At 49.2% G+C, this 26,415-nt stretch overlaps 1 protein-coding gene across 1 annotated transcript in view; it reads left to right on the forward strand.

Annotated features, from left to right (window-relative positions):
• Positions 1-26,415, forward strand: part of rasgrp3 (RAS guanyl releasing protein 3 (calcium and DAG-regulated)) — a 145,358-nt gene that overhangs the window by 13,594 nt on the left and 105,349 nt on the right. The window contains exon 2 of the mRNA XM_072512335.1: positions 1,527-1,722. Coding sequence (XP_072368436.1) covers positions 1,653-1,722 — 70 coding nt within the window. The 5' untranslated portion in view covers positions 1,527-1,652. The remainder of the gene's footprint in view (positions 1-1,526; positions 1,723-26,415) is intronic.

A 26,415-nucleotide genomic window follows, 5' to 3' on the forward strand; every position in this document is an offset into this window, starting at 1 on the left:
ACCCTCACTTCCACCCTATCCCCGTAACTCAATAACCCCTCCTAACCTTTTTGGACAATAAGGGCAATTTAGCATGGCCAATCCACCTGACCTGCACGTCTTTGGACTGTGGGAGGAAACCTGAGCACCCGGAGGAAACCCATGCATACACGGGGAGAACGTGCAGACTCCGCACAGCCAGTGACCCAAGCCGGGAATCGAACCTGGGACCCTGGCGCTGTGAAGCCACAGTGCTAGCCTCTTGTGTTACCGTGTTGCCCTAGTGGGCATTTGTGGGCAGCTCATTAACTGCCACGCCCACCACCATCCAAAATAACGCCAAAGTTAAATGAACTCCTAATTGTTTTACCACATCACTCGAGATGTAGGGTTTACCAGCAATGAATTACTTTGAAGTGCAGGGCCTGTTGTCGTATTAATAAAATTACAACCCTTTGAAGTGAGGTCTCACTACCATGAGGTGACTAGTTAATCTTGGCTTTCTTTAAGCTTGGGTCATTTGGAGAAGAAAAGATGTCTAGCCAAACGGGACAAATTCCCATCTTCCCTTCAAAGAACACCATGCGATCTTAAGTGGCCATCTTACCTACCAAATCAACACTTGGAACACTGCGTCTCAGTCTTTCAGTTTGTATAAATCGTTAATATATAACCAGGGTTAGCCCTGTTGCCTCACAGCGCTGAGGTCCCAGGCTCGATCCCGGCTCTGGGTCACTGTCCGTGTGGAGTTTGCACATTCTCCCCGTGTTTGTGTAAGTTTCGCCCCCACAACCCAAAGATGTGCTGGGTAGGTGGATTGGCCATGATAAATTGCTCCTTAATTGGAAAAAAAGAATCGGGTACTCTAAATTTATAAAAAAATAAATTGCCCCTTCCTCACCACCCCACCCACCTCCTTTTTGATCACAGTTCAATGACACCTGTGCCACGAGGGAGGCACATCATGAATGGGGAAGGTAGGAAGAGCATCTGCAACAACAACTTATATTTATATAGTGCCTTTAACACAATGAAATGCCACACGGAGCCTCGCAGGGGAATTATACAACAAAGTATGACACTGAGCTACGTATGGAAATATTAGCTCAGGCGACCAAATCTTTGGTCAAAAGAGGTGGTTAAAGAAATGCCTTTAGAGGAAGAGAGCGAGGGAGCGAATCTGAGAGATGTCAGGTGGGGATGCCAGAACTTGGACTGAGGAAACGGAAAGCACCTATGTTAGAGCAATAATGCATAAGAGGCTGGTATTAGAGGAAAGCAGATCTCTCAGACGGTTGTGGGGCTGCAGGAGATGACATCGCTGGGGAGAGGACAAGGCCAAGGAGGGATTTGAAAACCAGAATGGGAATTTGAAAAATCAAGACGTTCATGCAGATGTCTCCTCTCAGGCTCTTCCTGACGTGCTGTTTTATAATGAAAAAGCGTAAAATGAAGGAGGGCTTTAAAAAATGAAAACTTAAATTAATGCATTGAAGTCTTGTCGAGCAAACAAATGTTTCACATTTTGCATTGTTTCTTTTTCCCAGCTGATTACTCAGTGGTTCTGACACAAGACTTCATCTGTGTGTGTGCCAATGAGACCTGCTTGCAAGTTGAGGTGTTGTTCTGGAAAGCGCAAATGACCCAAGCCCTCTGATAAGTCCAGAAGGACCATGGGATCGATTAACATCGGAAAATCTGCCACGTTGAATGAACTGTTACACGCCAGCATTGATACTATTGGTAAGTCCTCCCAAGGGCAGAATAAAGGGCCGGTCTGTGTCCACGCCTAACACAATTCTGACACTTAGCTGCTGAGAAAAGATCTTAAATACACCGTTAAGAGATGCACATCTTTGCTAAATCTCAGCTTATTCATAACACTGTAATGTTGTGATACTGTACTTAAACCCGGTGTTGTACTGTGAATTATAAACAAGGCTAGTGGGCCCATGAGAGCATCACCACAGGCAAGTTCCCTTCCAAGTCAATCATCACCCTGACTTGGAACTATATCGCTGTCCCTTCACTGTCGTTAGGACGAAGGAACTCCCTTCCTAACAACACTCTGGAGGTACGTACACCACACGAGCTGCTGTGATTCAAGAAGGCAGCTCACCACCACAATCCCAAGAGCAATGCAGGACGGGCAATAAACGCTGGCCTAGTCAGCAATGCCCACATCCTAAGAGAAAATCCCAGATTGGCGAGCTGCATTGGGATGCTTGAATTGTGGAGATGAGGCCCGAAGTTGACTTAAGGCTTGAGCCTTACAGACATTTCTAACTGATTCCTAATCATAGAATCCCTGCAGTGCAGAAGGAGGCCATTCGGCCTTTCGAGTCTTCACCGACCTTCTGAAAGAGCACCCTCCCCACTCCCACCTCCCCCGCCTAGCCCTGTAACCCCACCTAACTGGCACATCCCTCAACACTATTAGGCAATTGATCATGGCCAATCCACCTAACCTGCACATCTTTGGACTCCGGGAGGAAACCGGAGCACCCGGAGGAAACCCACGCAGACACGGGGAGAAAGTGGAAACTCTACACAGACAGTCCCGCAAGGCCGGAATCAATCCCGGGTCCGTGGCACTGTGAGGCAGCACTGTGTCACCGGTCCGTCTCCCCGATGTAGTGTGGGGTCCACACTTCTTATATAAAAAAATACTTCCTCCTTACATCTTGGTGCCAAGTGGGATCTGCTTTGCTTTGATCAGAACAAGTATTTCACTTTCCTTCCCGCCCACTGCAAACATCTGGGAACAAAGGCATTTACACCAATTGAAGAGAGATTTTGGAAAAGTTTTTCCTCGGGAATGTGAAGGATCTGTGCTCCAGATGCCAGCAAGGTATGAATGTGAGAAAGCAGTGGCTACGACTCTCTTTTTTAAAAATCTTTTTATTCTCCTCATTTTCAACATTTTCATCAATAAACAACCAAAGAAAAACAAATACAATAACAATCCCCCCCACACAAACCGCCCCCCGCTCAATATACAGACCAAAACATTCACCCGTACATTCCAGGTAAAAGACACAAATTAACAATCAATCCGTAAACAGTGTAACCAAAAACAACAATACCGCCAGCCCGCCCCCCCCTTTATATTCAATGGCAACCAATTCTCGGAAGTGCAGAATAAACAGCCCCCATGAATTGTGAAACCCTTCCATCACCCCCTTCAGCTGACACCTTACCTTCCCGAGAGTCAAAGATATTCAAGTATGTTCCTCCCCGCCATGCCGTGTCACAGGATGGAGAAGTTGTCATCCACCCCAACAGGACCGTCCACCGGGCAATCAGCGAGGCAAAGGCTAATATCTGCACCCGCCTGCCGCCCGAGCCGGCCTGACCCCCCCGATCAAGGCTTCTAAGGGCATTGGTTCCATTCATGAGCACTATCCCCGAGATGACCCTGCAAAACCTCCCTCCAACAAACCCCTCATATTCCACATAACTATCCTAACCAAGCGGTCTGGGCTTGGCCCTCCCTGTCCTATTGTTACCATCGAGCCCAACCCCCCCTCCCAGAATCCTCCCATCCACTTCCTCTCGAAAACACCTCACCCAGTATCGGTCCCCTCCCCCCACTTTTTGCACCTCCTAGGCCCACCGAAACCTGTTCTCCCACGCTCTGATGGCCGCAGCCACCCCCCCCCTCCCCCACACTCCCGTTCACTGGCCAGTTTGAGCTAGCCAGTGTGGAGGCCCCTGCCCAGGCCTCACTCCCCTCCAGTCCCCTCCCCCCTGCCCGGTCCCAGGAAAACAAAGAAATCTCCTTCAACACACAACCCCAGTGTAAACACACAATGAACCATCATTGCAAAAGAAAATCCCAACTCTTACCTTGGCCAAATAGCCAACGTCAACTCATTTAGCACATGTAACAACATGCAGTGAAAAATAGAGCTACATACACTCCTCCACCCCCCCCCCCTACCTTCAGTCCAAGACCAATCCTCAGTCTCATTTCTCATTTCTGCCTCAGTCCTTCTGCCTTCACAAACGCCTCCGCCGCTTCCACCGTCTCGAAATATAAGTCCTTGAAGTTGTAGGTCACCCTCAACTTAGCCGGGTACACTATGCCGAACCGCACCCTGCTGTTATACAGGGCCGTCTTCACTCGGCCGAAGGCCACCCGCCTCCTCGCTAACTCCACAGCAAAGTCCTGGGGTGGGATTCTCCAATAATGGGGCTACGTCCCCACGCCAGCATCAAAACGTGTGCGTTTCACTCTGGACTTTCCTTAAGATCGATTCTCCAATTTTCAGGGGGCTAGCAGGGCCCCGGAGTGCTTCCCGCAGCTCTGGCTGTGGATATGGGGCCCTGCACTTCCAGTCAGCAGTCCGCGCATGCGCATGGCGGAAGGCCTGCGGCGGCCACCCCGTGGGACATGGTGGACTCACACCGCGGAGCTACACCAGTAACGTAGGCCCCCCCTTGATTGCGCGCGGCCGTGGATCAGTGCCGCCTGATCCGTGCCCCGGCCATCGATGAGGCCCCCCCCTCTCGGTGATGCATCCGCCCACCAGGGGGGCCGCGGACTGAGTCCACAGCCACCACGCCGAGTTCCCGACGGGTGAGACCATGAGAGACCCATGCTGTCGGGAACTCAGCCAGTTACACTTGGAGAATTGCTGCGGGGGCCCATGTCAATGGCCACCTACCCGCGCTGCGTAGATCGCACGCACGTGATTTGCGGCGATTTTCCGGGGACTGGAGAATCACGGGAGCATTGTTGCGCCGGATTTCGGCGTCAACGCCCATTCTCCGCCTCCGCGCCAATCGCAATTTCTGCTCGGAGAATCCTGCCCCTGGTATATACGTTTACCAGCTCCAGCCCACTTCACCTCCCGCTTCTGCTTTGCCCAACACAGGACCTTCTCCTTCTCGCGGTACCTACAAACAAATAATGACTGCTCTTGGCAGCTCATTCGCCTTTGGTTTAGACCTCCACGAGGCCGGTCCAGTTCGTACCGAGAGGGATCTTCCCCCTCCCCCAACAGCACCGCCAATATCTTGGCAAAATACTCCGTCAGCCTCGGGCCCTCCACCCCTTCCGGCAGGCCCACGATCCTCAGACCAAGATCTGTTTTCCAGGACCTCCACTTTGGCTCACAGACTCTTGTTGGCCTCCGCCACTATCTGTAGCTCCTCTCCTATCGTGGTGAGTTGATCATTGTGTGGCAATAAAGCCTCTTCCACTCCCTTCAGTTTCTCACCTCGAAATTGCCGCCTTCACCGGGGCAATCGCCTCCTCCACCAGTACCTTCAGTGCTGCTATCATCTCCTTCCTCATCACCTCCATGTGCTTTGCAAACTGATTTCAAGTTCGACAATCATCACCTCGGTCACCCTTTCTGCCGTGAACAGTGCGGCCCCACCCAGCGACCCAGCCTCCGCCTTCCTTCTAATTGCCGAGTCGACCCTTCCACTCAGCGCCGAACCTTTGTTTGCCCCCTTCTTCACGGCAGCTTTCCTTTGGGTTTTGGACATTGTTCTTCCTTATGTCTTTCTGCACTTATTTAACCAAAAATTGCCCCTGGGACCGGGCATTAAATTCTAAAAAATCAATCCTCGAGTAGGAGTCATCCAACTCCTCCTCCTCCTACTCTCAACCCTCCTCCTACATGTCGCCACTGGAAGCAATTTGGCTACAACTCTAAAGATCGAGAAGGAAATGCTGTGTTCGGTCTTTGTTAATGCAAATGCGATTGAATCCTAGATGTATTATTAACAGCGTGTGGAGCTTTTGTCTATGTGGTTGGCTGCTTGTGGGCTGTGATGCTACTAGTTCTGAAATAGTACCTATCAGTTGTAATTGAGTTCAGAATTGCCAGATAGAATGGGGGAAGTGGACGATCACATTAAACCTCTGTTTGGTTTCAGTGGCGACAGAGAGACTTCAGTGAAAAGCACTTGGGAAAATTGCCCCAACGTTTAATATAACAAACCAGAAACCATCTCATTTAGATCCGTGTCCCTCTCAATCAATCAATGTCACATTCCCAGCCCGTGGCATAAACAACTGTCCAATTTAACACTCCTTTTGAGTGTGACCCTCTTATTTTTGAATTCTTGTCCACATATTGCTCTCTCTATGCTTGGTTTTCAGGTATATTTTTGTCAAACGGATGAAGCAAATATTTATTTTATTTTTTTATAAATTTAGAGTACCCAATTCATTTTTTCCAATTAAGGGGCAATTTAGCGTGGCCAATCCACCTAGCCTGCACATCTTTGGGTTGTGGGGGCGAAACCCACGCAAACACGGGGAGAATGTACAAACTCCACATGGACAATGACCCAGAGCCGGGATCGAACCTGGGACCTGAGGCAGCAATGCTAACCATTGCGCCACCGTGCTGCCCTCATCCAATATCCTTTTACCCTTGCCTGTTGACCAGAAGAATCAGGAACAGGTGTAAGCCAAATGGCCTCTTGAGCCTGGTTTACCTTTCCATAAAATGTCAGCCGATCTTTTACCTCAGTCCATTTTCCCGCCCAATCCCCACCGTACCCAATTCTGGCTGTGTTTCTTCCTTCATGAAATTTACCTCCAGCCTCATCAACAAGAAATACTTTGAATGCTGATGTGTGAGATGATTAGTAATGGAATGAAATGCCTGGCAGAATGTTCTGATCAGCTGCTTGCCTTGTGATGAACACGACTCTATTCTTTGACTGGCCAGTGTCGGTGCTTACTGCTCGATGCTGAGTAATGAGCTATGAAATGTGCTTGTGGCCACAGTTAAAGGAAGTCATCTTCTCAAAAGGGATTACTACCGTCATGGGGGTGGAGTTGATTGTGGAGTTAAGGCAGGATATAAAAATAAGTTTGTCAAAGTAGCGTGGACTGCCAAACTACCTCATTCTGGACAAGACAAAAACTGTTTCGTTGTGCGCTTTTGTTTTAATTAATTTGGTTCCCTGAAACAATCTGAGTTATTACCACCCCCCCCCCCCTCCCCCCTACTGTTTTCAAACGGTAAATAAGATTGAAAAAAACTTTGACCTGCGTTTCTCAACTTCTTGACCTGACTCCTGCTCTGCTTGGTGTTAATTCCTCGATGAATGTGCTTCAGGCTGGTTGTTTACATATTTTGAGGAGTCTGATGCCTGTATTAGGAGTCTGTCACCCAGAAGAAACCCACCCAGACTCGGGGAGAACGTGCAGACTCTGCACAGACAGTGACCCAAGCCGGCAATCGAACCTGGGACCCTGCAGCTGTGAAGCAATTGTGCTAACCACTGTGCTACAGTGCTACATCAAGTTAACTGATGGCGTATAGTGAGTTGCAGGAATCCCAGAATGGGTTATCCTCAGTGAACCCGCCCAGAATTGTGTGCATATAGTGGTAGAAATGGAGGGCCTGGGCCTCTGCTCTTTTTCCTGGTACCTGTTATTGCTGCTTCCTGAGACCAATATGTGGAAGGTGGCGGTGGGACCGAAAGTCAGTAAATGTCATGGAGTGACCTCTTCCCTCTTGCCCATTTTGCCCTGACTTATCATCATCTATTGCTGAGGCCTGCCAGGCTGCAGACTTTCTGTCCTTCAGTGTGCGAGTCTCATGTTAACCACGTGCCGGCCTCCTCTGGTTCCCCTGCGGTAATGCCATGAAACATCAGCAGGATAATGCAGCCAGGCACCGGGCTTCCTCTCGCGGGCATTAACCCTGTCAGGAGCCTCGCATGTCGCTTGACCGCGGTGGGGGGGGCAATTAGCGGTGTGTTTTCTGATGGCCGTGTTGACGAGATCGTACTTAACGTCACTTAGCACCAGAATTGAGCCCCCGCGAGCTTCCCACCATCACTGGTCGTCTCAACACCTGGTTCGCCAGATCCTCGCATCAATGTCGCGCTGTTAACAAGACGGAGCTGCTTTTAAGTGCACCCGCACCACACACTCCCAGCCAACACACAAGCATGGTAGCACAGACCTGCTCCACGCTTTGGCCCATAATCGGTGTGAAAGAGCCAAAATGGGCTGAAGAGTACCAAGATCAGAGTGCTCATACCCTATGAGGAAGGGGCCGTGGAGATCGCAGGGTTGACCCGTGAAGCTGTCCTGCTTCGCAGAGGTGAGGATCTACTGGCCCTCCGCCCAGATGACCTGTCTCAGTGAGTTGTTCATGTCAGACAGAATGATCCTTCCCTCGCACTGACCACATGCCCATTCTATCGCAGGATCTCCACCTGATGGGGCCGGACCAGCCGGAGTCAATTCACCCCCCCCCCCCGCCACCCAAGAGGTCACCTCTGAGGAGAGCTCCGAGGAGACCACCGGTGAGGCGTCACAGCTATTAACCCCACCTTCCACCATGCAGAGACACACACCTCGGTGGGCGACATTAGTGGACAGGCCTCCGGGGCACAATCAGGCGAGCACCACACAGTTGGTGATGCACATTAGGTGGAGGCAGGCACACCCAAGGAGTCAGCAGTCGGAGGTGTACTGGACCCAGGACTTAGTTGGGTCCCAGTCAGATGCCGAGCCTCTGGACAAGCTTCTCCCAGAGCTGATGCAGATGCCAGCTCACGGACGTGACATTCAGATGGGGATGTCAGCAACACTCAGACATGTGCATAGCCAATTGAAGGAGTCCCAAAGGTTACCGGCACAGGAGATGGTGCTGGCAATGCATGGCACTGAGGCCAATCCTGGTAGGGTGGCCGCAATGGAAAGCCTGCAGCGTGATGTCGGTGTCTTGAGTGGTGGTGTCCAAGGCATGGCTCAGTCAGTGATGACGGTGCCTGAGGGCCTCGCCAACATGTCCCAGTCACTGAGGGACATATCCGAGTTGGAGGTGGACATTTCTGAGGCACTCCAGAGCGTGGACGAGTAGCATCGCCGAGGGCGTCAGCACCATGGGGAGGCGCCATGACCAGCGGAGAGGGATAATGCTGAGGCCCCTGGAGCCCACTTCAGCTGTCCCTCCATCCCATGGAGACTCCCAGGGCCCTACGGGCAACGTCAGAGAGGAGGAACGCTGGAGGCCAACCCGGGGCCTGCCACCAGGGAGAAAATGGCGTTCTCCAGTTCCTCCGATTTTACCCACATCCTGACACCGGAGCATCTCGAGGGTAGAGAGTAGAACGGGGTTGCACGGCAATGTCAGCGACACTATCTGTAGCTAAGTCAATGGAAATGTCAAATGTGCACACCTGACAGATATGAAGCCTCTGTCATGTTCACAGTTGGGTGTGAGCGTGCTGGGTGTGAACGCGCTGGGTGTGAGCGCGCTGGGTGTGAGTGAGCTGAGTGTGAGCTCGCTGGTGTGAGCGTGCTGGGTGTGAGCGTGCTGGGTGTGAGCTCACTGGTGTGAGCGCACTGGTGTGAGCGCGCTGGGTGTGAGCATGCTGGGTGTGAGCATGCTGGGTGGGAGTACGCTGGGTGTGAGCGCACTGGGTGTGAGCGTGCTGGGTGTGAGTACCCTGGGTGTGACCGCGCTGGGTGTGACTGTGCTGGGTGTGAGTGAGCTGGGTGTGAGCGTGCTGGGTGGGAGTACGCTGGGTGTGAGCGTGCTGGGTGTGACTGTGCTGGGTGTGAGTGAGCTGGGTGTGACTGTGCTGGGTGGGAGTACGCTGGGTGTGACCGCGCTGGGTGTGACTGTGCTGGGTGTGAGTGAGCTGGGTGTGAGCGTGCTGGGTGGGAGTACGCTGGGTGTGACCGCGCTGGGTGTGACTGTGCTGGGTGTGAGTGAGCTGGGTGTGAGCGTGCTGGGTGGGAGTACGCTGGGTGTGAGCGTGCTGGGTGTGAGTGAGCTGGGTGTGAGTGAGCTGGGTGTGAGTGAGCTGGGTGGGAGTACGCTGGGTGTGAGCGTGCTGGGTGTGAGCGCGCTGTCAGCAGCCAGACAGGAACAGGACTTTGGCATAAACTGAGAAGCATCAAAACTTGCCTCACCACTCTCCTGCCTTGTATATTGACCCACTGGCAGTGCCGACACAGGCCCATCACCCTCGGAGGAACACAGGTCCACGGAGGGTGGAATACCGGTAGTCGAGCAGTTTGACGGGGGAGGGGGTGGGGGTGGCTATAGATGAGAGGAATGGAGGGGTGAGCTGATGGACAAAGCCTCGTCCTATGAGAAGTTGACCCTTGTCGCAACCTGCGGCTCCTCCTCGGGCTTGCCCTCCAGCCCCTCCTGGTCTGCCTCCTACTCCTTCGTCGAGGCAGCATGCCCCTCCTCCTCCAGCATGTCGCCTCACTGCTGTGCCAGAGTATGGAGGGCACATCAGACCGCCTCGGTCTCCGGCCTCCACACTGGTGTCGTCAGTCAGGACCTCAGCGGGCACTCAGATGGCAAACTGATTCTCACCACGCGTGGATCTCGCTTTTGGCCATTCCTGCTATCTAACCGGCGCGCTCAGATCTGTCCAGGGTGCAACGCGGTGCTTAAATCGTGTACAATATCTTTGTATGAAGGGAAAGGCTGATTTGTGTCTTTTTTTGTAGTGGCAGGAAAGGGGCGGATGCCAATTATACATCTAGACTGATTTCCCTTTCCTGGAATTTCAATATGGCTGCCGGCTGAGCCTTTAACCACCCACCAGTTCAAATTAGCCCTACTGCTGGGGCCGGTGCTCACTAGTCAGAAGGTCATGTGTTCAAACCTCACTCTAGGGATGTGAGAAGCACTTGAGTTAATGCTGCACTGTCAGAGGGAGCATCATTTGTGTCAGTCTAGTGTGTTGTGGCCGTGGTAAAGATGCACACAGACATCTAGTTCTTTACTAGTAAGATAGTTTATTGGCAAAATGAACACGTGGAAAGATAGTTTATTGGCAAAATGAACACGTGGAAAGATAAAGAAACTACGATACAAACAGTAACGATAAGTGAATTCGCCTGGAGCCACTTCTAATGCGACTGTCCTCTAGTACGACTTACTACCTACTGCCCTAACTCTGGAGTCACATGTGGATAACTGTCGCCACCTGCTGGTCGGAGGTCGTAAGGGATATAGTATACATTGCTATATCCCCCTTTCTCTGGAAATGTGAATGTTTGACAAATATAACTGTGCCCTACCAAACATGATGTGCATAACAATTTCAAACATGTCACATACACAAATATAACTGTGCTCTACAAAACATGATATGCATATCAATTTCAAACGTGTCCCTGTTCACAGTTCATTACACGTTCAGTATTTCAGGTTAATGACATCTTCAAGTTGGTCTCCTGAACTTTGACAGAATACGTGATCTTGTTTCATTTTCCTATAGACTGGTTTTCTGCCTAGTCTTTTGAGTCACCAACACTTTCAGCTTTTTGGAATGATGCTTCCTACTCTGTGTGTGTTCTTGTATATTGGCCTTATTGCTGATGCTCGTGTCTTCACAGTCGCGGCTGCTACCCGCCGACAGACTGTGCCATCAACTTTTCTCTTACCCGTCCTCCTTTTTTGAAGAATCAGCTCTTTCCTTCTCCCTTTTCTTCTTAGCTTTAGTGGCATCATCCATGAAGGTGGGGCAGTCCGCACTCACATCTGCCTGTGCACCTAGAGCATCATTCTTGCTGCTGGTCTCGGCCAAGGGATTAGCTGTTTCTGGATCCCCTGCTGTAATAACTACTTCTGGGTCTTCTGCTGTAGTAGCTGTTTCTGGCTCCCCTGCTATAATGGCTGTTTCTGGAGCCTTTGCTGGATCGAGGAGTTTTGGTTGATTTATGGAGCTCGCGCTCGGACATCAACTGGTGAGGCATCTAATGTCAGCACACTTTGGACGTTTTCGAAGTTGCAGGCAAGTTTGCGACTTCAGGAATGATCTAGAAACCCTCGCATTCCGGTATCTTGGCTAGATCAATGTCCTCAACATTCGGCGTTGCTTCTTCACTTTGTGTCTTAGTCTCAATTAGTGGCTCATCCTCACCTTATAAAACTATACATGCTCCATCTATTGTTGGAGAACTGCACGAAGATGTATCCATCTGTTCTTGCTGCAAGTTTTTTGATGGACTGGCCTTGGGCACTTGGGAATCCACTGCAGGAACCATTCGGGGGCGTAGGATTCATCATACCTCTCTGGAGCCAATTTATCCAAAATGGGGATTATTTCTTCAGTTCCCAGTTGGCTGTTTGCAGTTCATTTGCTCTCAGCTAATTTGTCTGCCGTTGCAATCTCTCTTTCAACCTCTGCACACTCCATCTTAAGAGCTTTCACACTCATCGTTCTCCTGCATAGATTAGATGCTTCTTGTATCACCCGTTCACTAATGTCAAATAAACTAAATAAACTTTCATGTGCTTCCTCTTCTGACTCATCATCCGCTTCTTCACTTTCCTCACCATAATCATCATCATCGTAATCATCATTGTCCGCAATAGCTTCTTGTGCGAAGTATAACACTGCTCGTGAAATTATGTGTTCCTGCAAGACGTGACCAATTTCAAAGTCAGCAGCGAGTCTTGCTGCAGAACCTTCATCCAGTTCCCTATCCTCTGGAACTGCAGGAGGACTAGATAGAGTCATTTGGTACAGTTTTCATCACTGTTCTACCAGTGCGCTGACCCTTATGTTTCTGCTACATTTTAATGGTCTTCATAATGATTTTTTTCCTTTCTTCCAGTCGATCTGGCATCCTGTGCATCCTATAATTTCTGATCCATCAAAGAAGAAAAAGTCTACTCATCAGGCTGGGACTCCATCTTGTACGTTTTTGTCACAGCTTCATTTGTGAAATACTCATTTGGCTCAAACTTAAACTCCAGAGTAAAACACATTGGCTGTCCAGGATCTGAAAATTTCACCTTTTAGTCTTGTAAATGCTTTAAGATCGGCTCACCATGCTCCTGTACCATGTCACTGAGCAAATCCACATTTTTGAAGACTGTCAACCAGAATTATGGAATTCCTTGTGGCTCCTCCTTTTCTTCATCTCGTTGCCATTTGCATTCATCCTCTGTCACAGTGCTGTCTGGAATGTACAGCCGCTCAACGAGCTCAAGTGCTTCACATGCTTCAGCTCCTATGATAGACTCATATTCCACATCCACTATGGAAAATGGTATGATGTGACTTCTGTTGTGTACCCATGCTTCGAGCTCACATGCTCCCAACGTTGTAATCACAATCCCGTTGTAGCCTGTCAGTAGTCTTGTTTAATTGACGACTTTCGGTTTAACTTGCAGCCTGTTCAAATCTGACAAACTGATAAGGTTGGCCTTCGCTCCTGTGTCGAGCTTGCATTTGATCAATGTGCCATTCAGCATCAATGGAATTGTCCATCTGTCTTCCGTGGTATCAGCGTCACCATCACTATTTTTGCAACTGGTAAGTAAGACTTCTTCAATTTGTATGTTCGGACTCATCGTGTCCTCATTGATATCAGATCCACAAAAAACAGGTCTTTAATGCACATCTCATCAATCACGTTGACTGATCCTGTTTGATCCATGTTGGATGTCAAAAACATTGTCTCGCAAATTGATTTGTTCTGCCACACTTGGAACAAACCTTCCCAAATGCTGGACATTGTCGTGGCATCGTGGATTGCCGCATCGCTGGCATAAAATGGTGGACCCGGTCGGTCGCTTAAAATAGCCGCCCGCACTGAGACCACATTTCTTATTCAACTGCGTCACAATGCTAATGGAACTGGCGTCTTCTTCCACACTGGCTCCAAAATGTTTCAGATTGAGAATCTGCTGTGCAGCTAGCTCTCAGACATGACAAATCTTGATTGTGTTTTCTAGTTGAAGCTCATCTTCCCTTAATAGCCTCTCACGTACCTTGTCATTTGGTATCCCGAACACTGTCTGATTGCGGATCATCGATGACTTTAAAGTACTAAAATTGCACAACTGCGCCTTCAATGGCAAGTTGGTTGGAAAACTATCAAATGATTTGCCAGTCTTCTGAGTACACAGGCGAAAGATATAATGTTCAAATATGTCGATCAAAATATTGTATTACTTCGTCAAAGCTCTTGCTTTCTGCTTTGCTGTTGAATGCGAAGGTGTTATAAATTATGATCGCTTGAGGACCTGCTACTGTGAGCAGCAATGCAATAGGCCTCTCACCAGGCTGTGACTGCAGGCCAAGGGCTGTAACAAAGAGCTTGAATTGCTGCTTAAAAACATGCCAATTCTCATCTACATTACTGGTGAGCTGGTGAGGTACCTTCAGACCTTCCATCTCTAACTTCACAGTATTTCCGTGCATTGAGTTCCAGTTGCCCATAGATTACCAGGTAGGTGGAGGAATTTTCTTTTTTCTTTCTCTGGTCTGTTACGTCCCATCTTTTCCATAGTATTCTTCAATTGTTCAATACCCCTGGTACCATGTTATGTTCTGTGTTGTGGTCGTGTTAAAGATGGACCCAGAACATCTAGTTTTTACTAGTAAGATAGTTTATTGACAAAATGAAAACATGGAAAGATAACTAAAGAAACTATGATACAAATGGTAACTATAAGTGAATTCTCCTGGATCTAGTTCTAAAGCGACTGTCCTCTAGTACAACTTACTACCAACTGCCTGATCTCTGGAGTCACATGGCGGATCTCTGTCCCACTTGCTGATCGGAGGTCGTATATAAGAACATAAGAACTAGGAGCAGAAATAGGCCACCTGGCCCTTTGAGCCTGCTCCGCCATTCAATGAGATCATAGCTGATCTTTTGTGGACTCAGCTCCACCTTCACGCCCGAACACCATAACCCTTTATTCCTTTATTCTTCAAAAAACTATTTATCTTTATCTTGAAAACATTTAATGAAGGAGCCTCAACTGTTTTACTGGGCAGGGAATTCCATAGATTCACAACCCTTTGGGTGAAGAAGTTCCTCCTAAACACAGTCCTAAATCTACTTCCCTTTATTTTGAGGCTAGGCCCCTGAGTTCTGCTTTCACCCGCCAGTGCAAACAACCTCCCCGCATCTATCCTATCTATTCCCTTCATAATTTTATATGTTTCTATAAGATCCCCTGCATCCTTCTAAATTCCAACGAGGACAATCCCAGTCTACTCAACCTCTCCTCGTAATCCAACCCCTTCAACTCTGGGAGTAACCTAGTGAATCTCCTCTGCACACCCTCCAGTGCCAGTACGTCCTTTCTCAGGTAAGGAGATCAAAACTGAACACAATACCCCAGGTGTGGCCTCACTAGCACCTTATACAGTTGCAGCATAACCTCCCTAGTCTTAAACTCCATCCCTCTAGCAATGAAGGACAAAACTCCATTCGCCTTCTTAATCACCTGTTGCACCTGTAAACCAACTTTTTGCAACTCATGCACTAGCACACCCAGGTCTCTCTGCACAGCAGCATGTTTTAATATTTTATCATTTAAATAATAATCCCTTTTGTTGTTATTCCTACCAAAATGGATAACCTCACATTTGTCAACATTGTATTCCATCTGCCAGACCCTAGCCCATTTACTTAAACTATCCAAATCCCTCTGCAGACTTTCAGTATCCTCTGCACTTTTTGCTTTACCACTCATCTTAGTGTCATCTGCAAACTTGGACACATTGCACTTGGTCCCCAACTCCAAATCATCTATGTAAATTGTGAACAATTGTGTGCCCAACACTGATCCCTGAGGGACACCACTAGCTACTGATTGCCAACAAGAGAAACACCCATTAATCCCCACTCTTTGCTTTCTGTTAATTAACCAATCCTCTATCCATGCTACTACTTTTCCCTTAACACCATGCATCTTTATCTTATGCAGCAATCTTTTGTGTGGCACCTTGTCAAAAGCTTTCTGGAAATCCAGATATACCACGTCCATTGGCTCCCCGTTGTCTACCGCACTGGTAATGTCCTCACAAAATTCCACTAAATTAGTTAGGCACGACCTGCCTTTTATGAACCCATGCTGCTTCTGCCCAATGGGATAATTTCCATCCAGATGCCTCTCTATTTCTTCCTTGATGATAGATTCCAGCATCTTCCCTACAACCGAAGTTAAGCTAACTGGCCTATAATTACCGCTTTCTGCCTACCTCCTTTTTTAAACAGTGGTGTCAAGTTTGCTAATTTCCAGTCCGCCGGGACCTCCCCAGAGTCTAGTGAATTTTGGTAAATTATCACGAGTGCATTTGCAATTTCCTTAGCCATCTCTTCTAGTACCTGGGATGCATTCCATCAGGGCCAGGAGACTTGTCTACCTTTAGCCCCATTAGCTTACCCATTACTACCTCCTTAGTGATAACAATTGTCTCAAGGTCCTAACCTGTCATAGCTTCATTTCCATTAGTCACTGGCATGTTATTTGTGTCTTCCATTGTGAAGACTGACCCCAAAAACCTGTTTAGTTCCTCAGCCATTTTCACATCTCCCATAATTAAATCACCCTTCTGAACCTCTAAAGGACCAATATTTACCTTAGCCACTCTTTTTTGTTTTATATATTTGTAGAGACTTTTACTATCTGCATAGTAATGCATATCTAACTATATGCATTACTATGCATATCACCACAAAGTGGATGTAAAGACTGCATTGATGACAGTGGAGCACTCCCTAAGTACTACATTGGAGGATCAGCCTGGATTTCTGTGACCAGACCCTGGAGTGAGACTTGAATGTATACTCTCAGAGGCAAGGGTACTACCAAATGAGCCACAGCTGACACCTATAAAGATGCTGTATAAATGCAAGTCTTTTTTTCTATAGTTTTGTTTCTACATGCTTTCATCCCCTATCATAGAGAGGTTGTTCAGGCCCTTTAGTGGAGAGTCTTAGAAACAGGCTTGTTGTGTAGGCTGGAACAATTGGTGACTTGTTTCCTATTTGTTTGACCTGGTAAAGGTCTTACTGCAGCTCAGCTGGTGTTTAGAGGTTTATGTGCCAGTATTTTCACAATAACATGTGTTTGTGTGAGGCTGTTTGTACAGTAATCAAAACCACTGGCATCGTTTCGGAGCAAACACTCCAAAACCAGCAGTCCAGCTCTGCAGTTGAGATTTCAAATTTATCCATGGCCTCAACCCTCCCTAACTCTGTAACCTCCTGCAGCCCTACAACCCTTCCAAGATAACTGTGCTCCTCTAATTCTGGACCCCTGAGAATTGCTCCACGATTGCTGGCCACATCTGGGCCCGAGGCCCTGGAATTCCCTCCCTAAAACCTCCCCTCTTCTCCCACTTCCCTGCTTTAAGATACGCTTAGACCAAACTATCGGTCACCATATTTCCTTGTGTGACTCAGTGTCATATTTTGTCATATTTTGTTTTATAATGTTTCTATCAAGCACATTGTTTTAGATACTATGTCAAAAAACTTTGCTGCTGAGATGACTCAGATAACGGATAAATAAAATATTAATCATATCGCAGTGCTGACCGAGACAATAGTGTATTTATTTGTTACATCGAAACATACATGGAAAATAGAAGCAGGAGGAGGCCATTTGGCCCTTCCAGTCTGTTCTGCCGTTCATTATGATCATGGCTTTCTACTTTTATTCATTATAATCATGCCTTCGCAGTTTTCCAACAGATAACCTCACATTTATCCACATTATACTCCATCTCCCATGCATATGCCCACTCACTCAGCCTGTCCAAATCTCGCTGAAGCATCTCTGCATCCTCCTCACAGCTCACCCTCCCACCCAACTCTGTATCATCTGCACATTTGGAAATAATACATTTAGTTCCCTCATCTAAATCATTAATATATAGGGAGGGGGGCACGATAGCCCAGTGGCAGCACAGTCGTTTCACAGCTCCAGGGTCCCAGGTTTGATTCCGGCTTGGGTCACTGTCTGTGCGGAGTCTGCACTTTCTCCCCGTGCCTGCGTGGGTTTCCTCCGGGTGCTCTGGTTTCCTCCCACAGTCCAAAGATGTGCAGGTTAGGTGGATTGGCCATACTAAATTGCCCTTAGTGTCCAAAAAAAAGGGTTAGGTGGGGTTACGGGGTTACTGAATTACGGGGATAGGATGGAGTTGTGGGCTTAGGTAGGGTGCTCTTTCCAAGGGCCGGTGCAAAATCAATGGGTTGAATGGCCTCCGTCTGCACTGTAAATTCTATGATTCTATGATATAATGTGACCAGTTGGAGTCCAAGTACAGATTCCTGTGGTACCTCATTAGTCACTGCCTGCCAATCAAAAAAAGACCCATTTATTGCAACTCTTTGCTTCCTGTCTGTTAACCAGCTTTCTATCCATCTCAAGAGATTACCTGTAATCCCATTTTACATAATAATCTGCCGTATGAGAGCTTGTCGAAGGCCTTCCGAACGTCTAAATAAGCCACATTCGCCGGTTTTCCCTGGTCAATTCTGCTGGGTTACATCTTCAAAGAATTCTAGTAGATTTGTAAAGAATGATTTCCCTTTTGTAAATCCATGCTGACTTGTCTGATTACATCACTGCTTTCCAAATTCAGTGCTATGAAATCCTTGATAATGGACTCTAGCTATTTCCCTACTACCAACATTAGGCTCACTGGTCTATAGATCCCTGTTTTCTCTCTGCCTCACTTTTAAAACAGCGGGGTTATATTAGCTACCCTCCAATCTGTAGGAGCCATTCCAGAGTCCAAAGAATTTTGGAAATTGACCGCCACTGGATCTACTATTTCTAGGGCCACTTCCATAAGTACTCTGGAATGAAGATTATCTGGCCAAGGAAATTATCCGCTTTCAATCCCATTAATTTCCCCAAACCATTCCTTTACTGTACTAATTTCCTTCAGCTCCTCACTGAAACTTCTGTTTTTCAGAAGTTCCGGTACATTATTCATGTCTTCCTATTCCCCCTGCTGTCGTTTTCTCTTGTTCTTGATTTTCCCTGCTCTGAATCCTTACATCGGTACCCATCCCCCTGCCATATTAGTTCCCCAACCACTCTAGCAAGTACCCCCCCCCCCCCCTCCAAACCTTCAAGGGCAACAGTCCCAAAGCCCCAAGAATCTGAAACCCTCTCCCTTGCATCATCCTTTTCAGCCAAGTATTCATCCTATACATCCTGTTGTTATCTACTCTGACTAGCACGTGGCACTCGGGTAGTAATTCTGAGGTAACTACCTTTTGGGGTGCTCCTTTTCAACTTGCTTCCTAGCTCCCTATATTCTGCTTTCAGGACTTCGTCCTTTTGTTATCTATCGTTTGTACCAATGTGCACCTCGATAACTGGCTGTTCACCCTCCTCCTTCAGAATGTCCTGTAACCGCTCTGAGACATCCTTGACCCTAGTACCAGGGAAGCAACATACCATCCTGGAGTATCTTTTGCAGCCTCAGAAACATCTTATCTATTCCCCTCACAATTGAATCCCCCGCTGACGATTGCATTTCTGCGCCTTTTGCTCCTCCCCTGCGCAGCTGAGCCAATCGTGGTGCTATGAATTTGGCTGCTGCTGTTACCCACTGAGGGGTCATTTCCCTCAACAGTATCCAAAATGGTATATCTGTTTTGCAGGGGAATAGCCATAGCAGATTCCTGCACTGCCTGCCTCGCTCTCTTGCTCTGCCTGGTAATCACCCAGCTTAATGCTGTCCTGTGACGTCACTCTTGGATTTTTCAAACTTAGCGTGCTGTCAGAACAGTGGCCGCAGGTCCGGTGCTCTCCGCTGCCCAAAAGTGAGTGAGGACCCCGATCCTCATGCTCCCTTTATCCTCCGCTCCCAGAAGAGTGTCCCTCGCAGGCCCGCTGCCCTCTACTCCCAGGCTCTCCGCTCCCGAAGGTCATACCTTACATTCCAGCATCCTAAGTTGCCGGACTCGATGGGTTTGGATTCCTTCTGGTGTCGGATTCCAGCTGGAGGGGCTTCAGGTCAGCTCTCCAAACTTGCCACAACTGTAGCGCATTTCCATGACTCAAAAATAAGTGAAGATGCATGACAGGGCACCTGCCACTGAGAGGGAGGTCACCATTGGCTGGATTCCAGATCTGCCAGTGCTAAAGGAGGTGATTGGTCACTGAAGAGGGCAGAATCACCTCCAAAGATGGGGTGACCTGCAGCCTGATAGGTGACTAAGGCTGAGTCAAGAAATTGGGGTAAGGTTGGAGCGAGCTGGAGGCACAACACAGTCTCCTTTGGGCGATTGCATGGCTGTTATTGTGTATGTCTCAGCCTGTTACCACCTTCTGTCCTGTGGTCCCAGGAAGTAGTGGTAACTGGGGAGTATATCAGCTGGAGACCCGCGATGTTATTAGAATGGGGGAAGGAGTGACCAGGTGTGGTCAAGAGAAGAAATTTCAGGATAGGCTGTGCGAGCCATGAGATAGGCCCATTAATTCAACCTCCCGCTCCCCTCCCATCTTCCACCTTTTTGTACCTCTGGGACTTGTTTAAATTAGAATGGTGGTTTGCGGACGCCTCTATCGTTTTGGGACCATGAAGTGCCAGCAGTAGTCATTGGATGGAGATCAGATTAGGTGATCAGGAGGGTGATTGAATGGGGACCATTAACAATCTTAGGGCTGTTATGGTACCGAGAGGAGAATGGTTGCTCTTCCTTCTTTTTATATCTTTTTGAGGGCAACCTCCAATGGTCAGTTTTAAGGACTGCCAATTCGGCTATATGTTGACCAGATTTTCCTGAGCACAGAAGGTCTGGTTTCAGGGCAGCTGAGATTTTGGAAGCAGTTGTAAAGCAGCTGAAGATCCCTGTCCTGGAGCCTTTGCCAGTATGGGGAAGGGGGCACCACATATGGTGGTACACTTCCTGTGCGGAATATGTAAATGCCTGTTGATCGCCATCTTGGAAAACCGGTAAAGGCCAACAAATCTCCAGGCCAAAGATAGTTAAACCTGCTCCGATATTTCTCTGTAAAATGCATGCAGACTGATGCCATGCCAACAAATCATAGCCGAAACAGTGGAATCCGACTTCCTGCTTATGAATTCCACATGGCAATTTCTCAATCTTGCCCAGTTATCAATGGCCTGCAGTGGACAGACCCAAGATGCTTCACCCAGTCTGGGTCAGGGGGCAATCAAGGAAGGAAGAAAGTGGCAACTAAGTGACATTAATTATTCTTACACACACCTTGGCAACCAGCTCAAAATGACAATACCAACAGCTAACATGTATATAACATAGCAAACATCCCCAAACAATGGACTCCAGGCAGTAGTAGGCACTGCGGGGGACTGACCAAGCACCAAGTCAAAACGATATGTGTTGTGGATTCTTTTGAAGGAAAGGGCTTGGTGGAATTTTCCTGAAGATTTTTCCACACATGTAGGGATAGAGTCAGGCTGGTGCACAAAAGAGCCGGATCGGAATTCCATAGCGGACTGAGATGAAGGGTTGGATTTGTAAATGTGGAAAAGATTTCTGGGCGTGTACAACAGCACAGACATGATGGGCTGAATGGCCTCCTTCTGCGGATAACAATTCTGTGATACTCATTGGAGGTTAGAAGAATGATGGGTGATATTGAAACATAACATTCTGAGCGGGCTGGACAGGCGGTGGGAGGATGTTTTCTCTCATGGAGGAAATCCAGGACTACGAGGTACAATTTCAAAATAAGGGGTCTCTCTGTTAACGCAGAGATGTGGAGGAGATTCTTCTCGAAGGGTGGTTAGTCTTTGGATTCTCTTCACAGGGAGCAGTGGAGGTTGGATCATTGAATGTAATAAAGGCTGAGTGAGAAGATTTTGATCTCTGGGAGCCCAGAGTTATGGGGCAGGGGTGGTAGGTTGTGGGAAGCCCAGCGTTAAGTGGGGCAGTGGGGGGAGCCCGGAGTTATGGGGGGAGGGGGGTTGTGGGTAGTCCAGAGTTATTGAAAGGGGAGGGGAGGTGGTGGAGTTGGGAGTTCAGAGTTGCGGGGAGGGGGTCTGTGAGGAGCCCAGAGTTATAGGGTGGGGGGTTGTAGGGAGTCCGGGCTTTTGGGGAAAGGGGGTGGGGGTTGTGGGTAGTCCAGAGTTATGGGGAGTTGGGGGGGGTGAGGTGGGGGGTGGGGAGCCCAGAGGTATGTGGGGGGGAAGCATGGGGAGTCCAGAGTTATGGGGAGGGGGCGTGGGGGATGGGGGGGTCGTGGGGGTTATCAGGAAAGGAAGTGGAGTTGAGGCCACAAATCAGTTCAGCCATGAGCTTATTCAATGGCAGAGCAGGCTCGAGGGGACAAATGGGCTATATTTGTAAGGCTCAATGTCGCGCCACGTCTTGTAAGTGGATGACATCTTGGGCTGGATTTTCCGGGCCCCCAGCCGCGTGTTTCTGGGCAGTGCGCCATTTGCTGATGGTGGGATTCTCTACTCCCGCTGCACGTCAGTGGGATTTCCCATTGAAGCCACCCTATACCACTGGAAACCTGCGGGTGGGGGTGGGGTGCGCTGCCGGCAGGAAACAAGAATCCCAACGGCCAGAGAATCGTTCCCTTTGCTTAGTTGGGGCCCATCCACTCCCAGTGATAACTGGGGAGCATATCAGCTGGAGACCCTCAATGTTATTTGCATGGGGGAAGGAGTGACCAGGTGTGGTCAAGAGAAGAAATTTCAGGATAGGATGAGCGAGCCATGAGATAGGCCCATTAATTCAACCTCCCGCTCCCCTCCTATCTCCCACCTTTTTGATCAGGAGGGTGATTGAATGGAGACCATTAACAATCTTATAACCAGCTCATAACCTCCATTACGGAAATGTTTTTTGCCGATGTGGCCACATGACGTTTTACACTCACCTTGGCGCCATTTTACATCAACACTGCAATCTCCAAATCTGCAAAACTATTGCTGGGAATTTCCTCAGGTGCTCTAGCCTCCGGTCTCCGTAACTGCGGCAGAAACCCTGGTCAGTTGTGTGAATGTATATATTTTTTTTCGGTGCTGACACCCTCTAAAATCTCCAATCAGGAGAACCCCTAAGAGCTTTTTGGCATTTGTATCTACCTGTTAAATAGCTTTCTACTCGAGGAACATTTTTCCAATTACATCAAAATTGACAGCTTTGCTGCTGGCCCTCCAAACAAAACGGTGTCTTTCGAGACTGTGGGTCCTCACACTTTCTTCCATCGGCACAAACTATCGAAAAAATGGAGGTGGAGACCTACAGTGTCTCTGCTATTCCAACCAGGTCCCAGAGGCTTCCCTACTTTGAGTGTAATTGGATCTACACTTTCAACGGTTGAAGAGCCAGAATAGGGGAGGTTGGATTTCTTTTTTTTTTTAATTTAGAGTACCCAATTCATTTTTTCCAATTAAGGGGCAATTTAGTGTGTTCAATCCACCTACCCTGCACATCTTTGGGTTGTGGGGACGAAACCCACGCAACCACGGGGAGAATGTGCAAACTCCACACGGACAGTGACGCAGAGCCGGGATCGAACCTGGGACCTCGGCGCCGTGAGACTGCAGTGCTAACCACTGTGCCACCGTGCTGCCCGGGGAGGTGGGATTTCTGATCTCCCCCAGCTGTACCGGTGGGATTCTCTGTTACGCCAGCCAGTCATTGGGGTTTCCCATTATGGGGCAGCCCCACGCCGTCGGGAAGCCCCTGGACACCGACATAATGAAGAATCACGCCGGTGGAGATAAATCCCATGGGCGGAATTCTCCGACCCGCCCGGGGGGGGGGGGGCAGGGGGGGGGGGGCGGGGGGGGGGGGCGCGAAAATCGCAACCCGCCACCCCGACGTTAGCTTGCCTATTCTCCGCCGCCGATTGTCAGACACCCGCGGGATCGCTGCCGCGCCGTTCGGGGGCATTTGAAAGACCCCCCACCTCGCCCCCGGTGATTCGCTGGGCCTCGATGGGCCGAGTGCCCGCTGAGTTCGACTGAGTCCCGCTGGCATGGATTACGTATGGTCCCACCCAGCGGGTCCTCGGAGTTCTGTCTGCGGGGGCTGTCCTGGGGGGAGGGGGGGGGTATCCGGCCCCGGGGGGGGGCTCCACGATGGCCTGGCCCGTGATCGGGGCCTACCGATCAGCGGGCGGGCTAGTTCCATGGGGGCCTATGTTCCTCCGCGTCGGGCCCCTGTAGGGCTCCGCCCTATTGCCCGGGGGCCAGCGTGGAGAAGGGAACCCACGGCCATGCGCGAACTCACGCCGGCCGTGGCGCGCATACGCGCACCCATGTTGGCCGTGGCGCGCCGGCTTTCGCGCGCCGGATCTGCGGACACCACTCCACCGCTGTGCTAGCCCCCTAGGAAGGGGTGGATAGCTGCCAGGTGAGGCCTGTTGATGCCGGAGTGGCTCGCGCTACTCTTCACGCCGGCATCAGAATTTGGCCGCAGGATTGTAGAATCCCAGCCCATGTGTTTGTGTACATCATAGAGACTTACAGCAGAGAAGGAGACTGTTTGGCCCACTGTGCTGAATTGTCTCTCGAACGAGCAGTGCTGTTTAGTTGCATAATCCCACATTTTTGTCTGTAATCCTGTAAATTCCTCCTCCAGTACCTATCCAACTCCCCTTTTAAATTTTATCCAAGGAATGGCCTTCCACTACCTTTCTAACATTCGGGCCCAGGCACAGTTGCCAATGGCACAGCTATTAAGTAGAGAACGTAGAGCTGGAAGGGGCAACATCATAAGGCATTTCGAAACGAGAATGAGAATTTTAAAATTGAGGTTTTGTAGAAATGCGAGCCACAAAGGTCAGTGGAAACTGGGATGATGGGTGATTGGAACTTGGTGTGAACTTGGTCGCTTTAACTGGTCCGAGGAGAACTGTCCTACCTTTTCCTATCTCGCCTCATAACTGCAGTCCCTCATCCTTGGTAAATTCCTGTTAAACCTTTACATCCACCCTGAGGTGTGGTCCCCAGAATTGTCCACAACAGCCCAACTGAGGCCTAACCAATATAGAGGGAATGGATGATGGGGAATTCCATGGAATGCTCTTGTTTAGGGGGGAATGGGTGAATTCTGATGAAATCCTCATCCATGCCTTTGTTATGTCGACACTTGACTGATCAGATTGACCAGTCCGGGACCATTCTGGGCGCACTCCAGGCACAGGTTTGGTTCTTTGTACGAGAAACGAAAGCAGCTCAGAACTGTGGTCTCGGGCTGCGGCCAGTAGGGAGGGAGCACAGGAGGCAACACCCGTGTTCCCACAGACTGCACATGGGCATATGCACAAGCAAAGGGCTCTGTTTGCCTCCCCTCCCTTTGACCACTGCACTTGGACAGTTAGAACATTCTAATACTCCAACCTCTCCCGGAGTGGAAACATTTCTCCTCATCTCCCCCTCCCCACTTTGGTCATTTTGCCAATGATCCTCTTGTTATTGACCCACACACCAGAGGGAATAGCTTTTCCTTTATCTACTCAATCCAAACCTCTCAATGCTTTGAAAACGTCCTATTCGGGTCACTGTAACTGTTCCAAGGGAACAGTCCGAATCTCTCCTCATAACCGAAGTCTCTTATCCTTGCTAATTTCCTGTTCAACCTTGTATATTCCCTGAGGTGTGGCCTCCAGAATGTCCACTGTAATAACCCTCTCGTGACCTATCGGGATGACCCAAATGATCTTCCCATGGGGCACGTGGAGTAGGAGCTGCCCCGTTGATGGGCGGAGGTCCATCAGCTGGGGCACTTAGACTCGCTCCTTAAAAGCCGGCTCGGGTTGGGACTGGCATGATCAGCAGTCCTCGTCGGGACCTATGTGCTGTATGCCGCGTTACAGCCTTCTCTTTTGGTTAGAAATAAACCACCATTTTGATTCAGCGTCTTTGGCCTCCTGAGCTTTTATAGCTACAATACTCCAATCGAGACCTGACCAGTGTGGAGGGGGTGGGTGATAAGGAATGTTCTTGTATAGAGGGGGGGAGGGGGGGGCGGTGAATTCGACTGAAATCCTCATCCATGCCTTTGTTTTCTCTACACTTGGCTATTCTGATGCTCTCTGGTTGGCTTCCCAGCTTCTATCCTCCATAAACTCCAGCTCATTCAAACCTCTGCTGCTCCTGTCCTAACTCGCACCAGGTTCCCGTCACCCATCATCCCAGCATTCACTGACCTGCACTGGCTGGCAGATTTGACAAAATCTCAATTTTAAGATTCTCATTCATGTTTTCTTTCTCAGCGCATTCTCTGTGTTAATCGCTGAGCCAATGGTGGCTGTGCCTGGGCCCTAGGTTTTGGTATTCCCTCCCCAAACCTACCACCACCGCCCCCCCCCCAGCACAGGCCTCAGTGTCCACCATGGCGTTTGCTCATGCTGCTGTGGAGTGCCTTGGGGCTTGACACTACATGATAGACACTGCATGAATGCGGTCAAGTTTTTTTTTGAAGCTTCACTCTTTATCTTCCTCGAACAGCTGAACAGTAACCGTGTCACTGTTTCATGCGGGATCATCACTTGGTGATTTTTTTTGACTATTTGTTTTGCCTGCGGGTTGTGTCGATAAAGCTTGTCCCTCACCAGCTGGGTGTGAAGTCTGGGAGGGTTAATAGCTTAAATCCTGGGAAAGTACACAACAGCTGCTGCATTATGGGATGGCCAATCTGCAGTGGTTTTCTAATTTTAAGGGATGTGAATGCCTCAACTGGCAGCTTCTGGGGAG

This window comes from Scyliorhinus torazame, chromosome 1 (genome assembly GCF_047496885.1).
Source record: "Scyliorhinus torazame isolate Kashiwa2021f chromosome 1, sScyTor2.1, whole genome shotgun sequence".
NCBI classification, from domain to species: domain Eukaryota; kingdom Metazoa; phylum Chordata; class Chondrichthyes; order Carcharhiniformes; family Scyliorhinidae; genus Scyliorhinus; species Scyliorhinus torazame.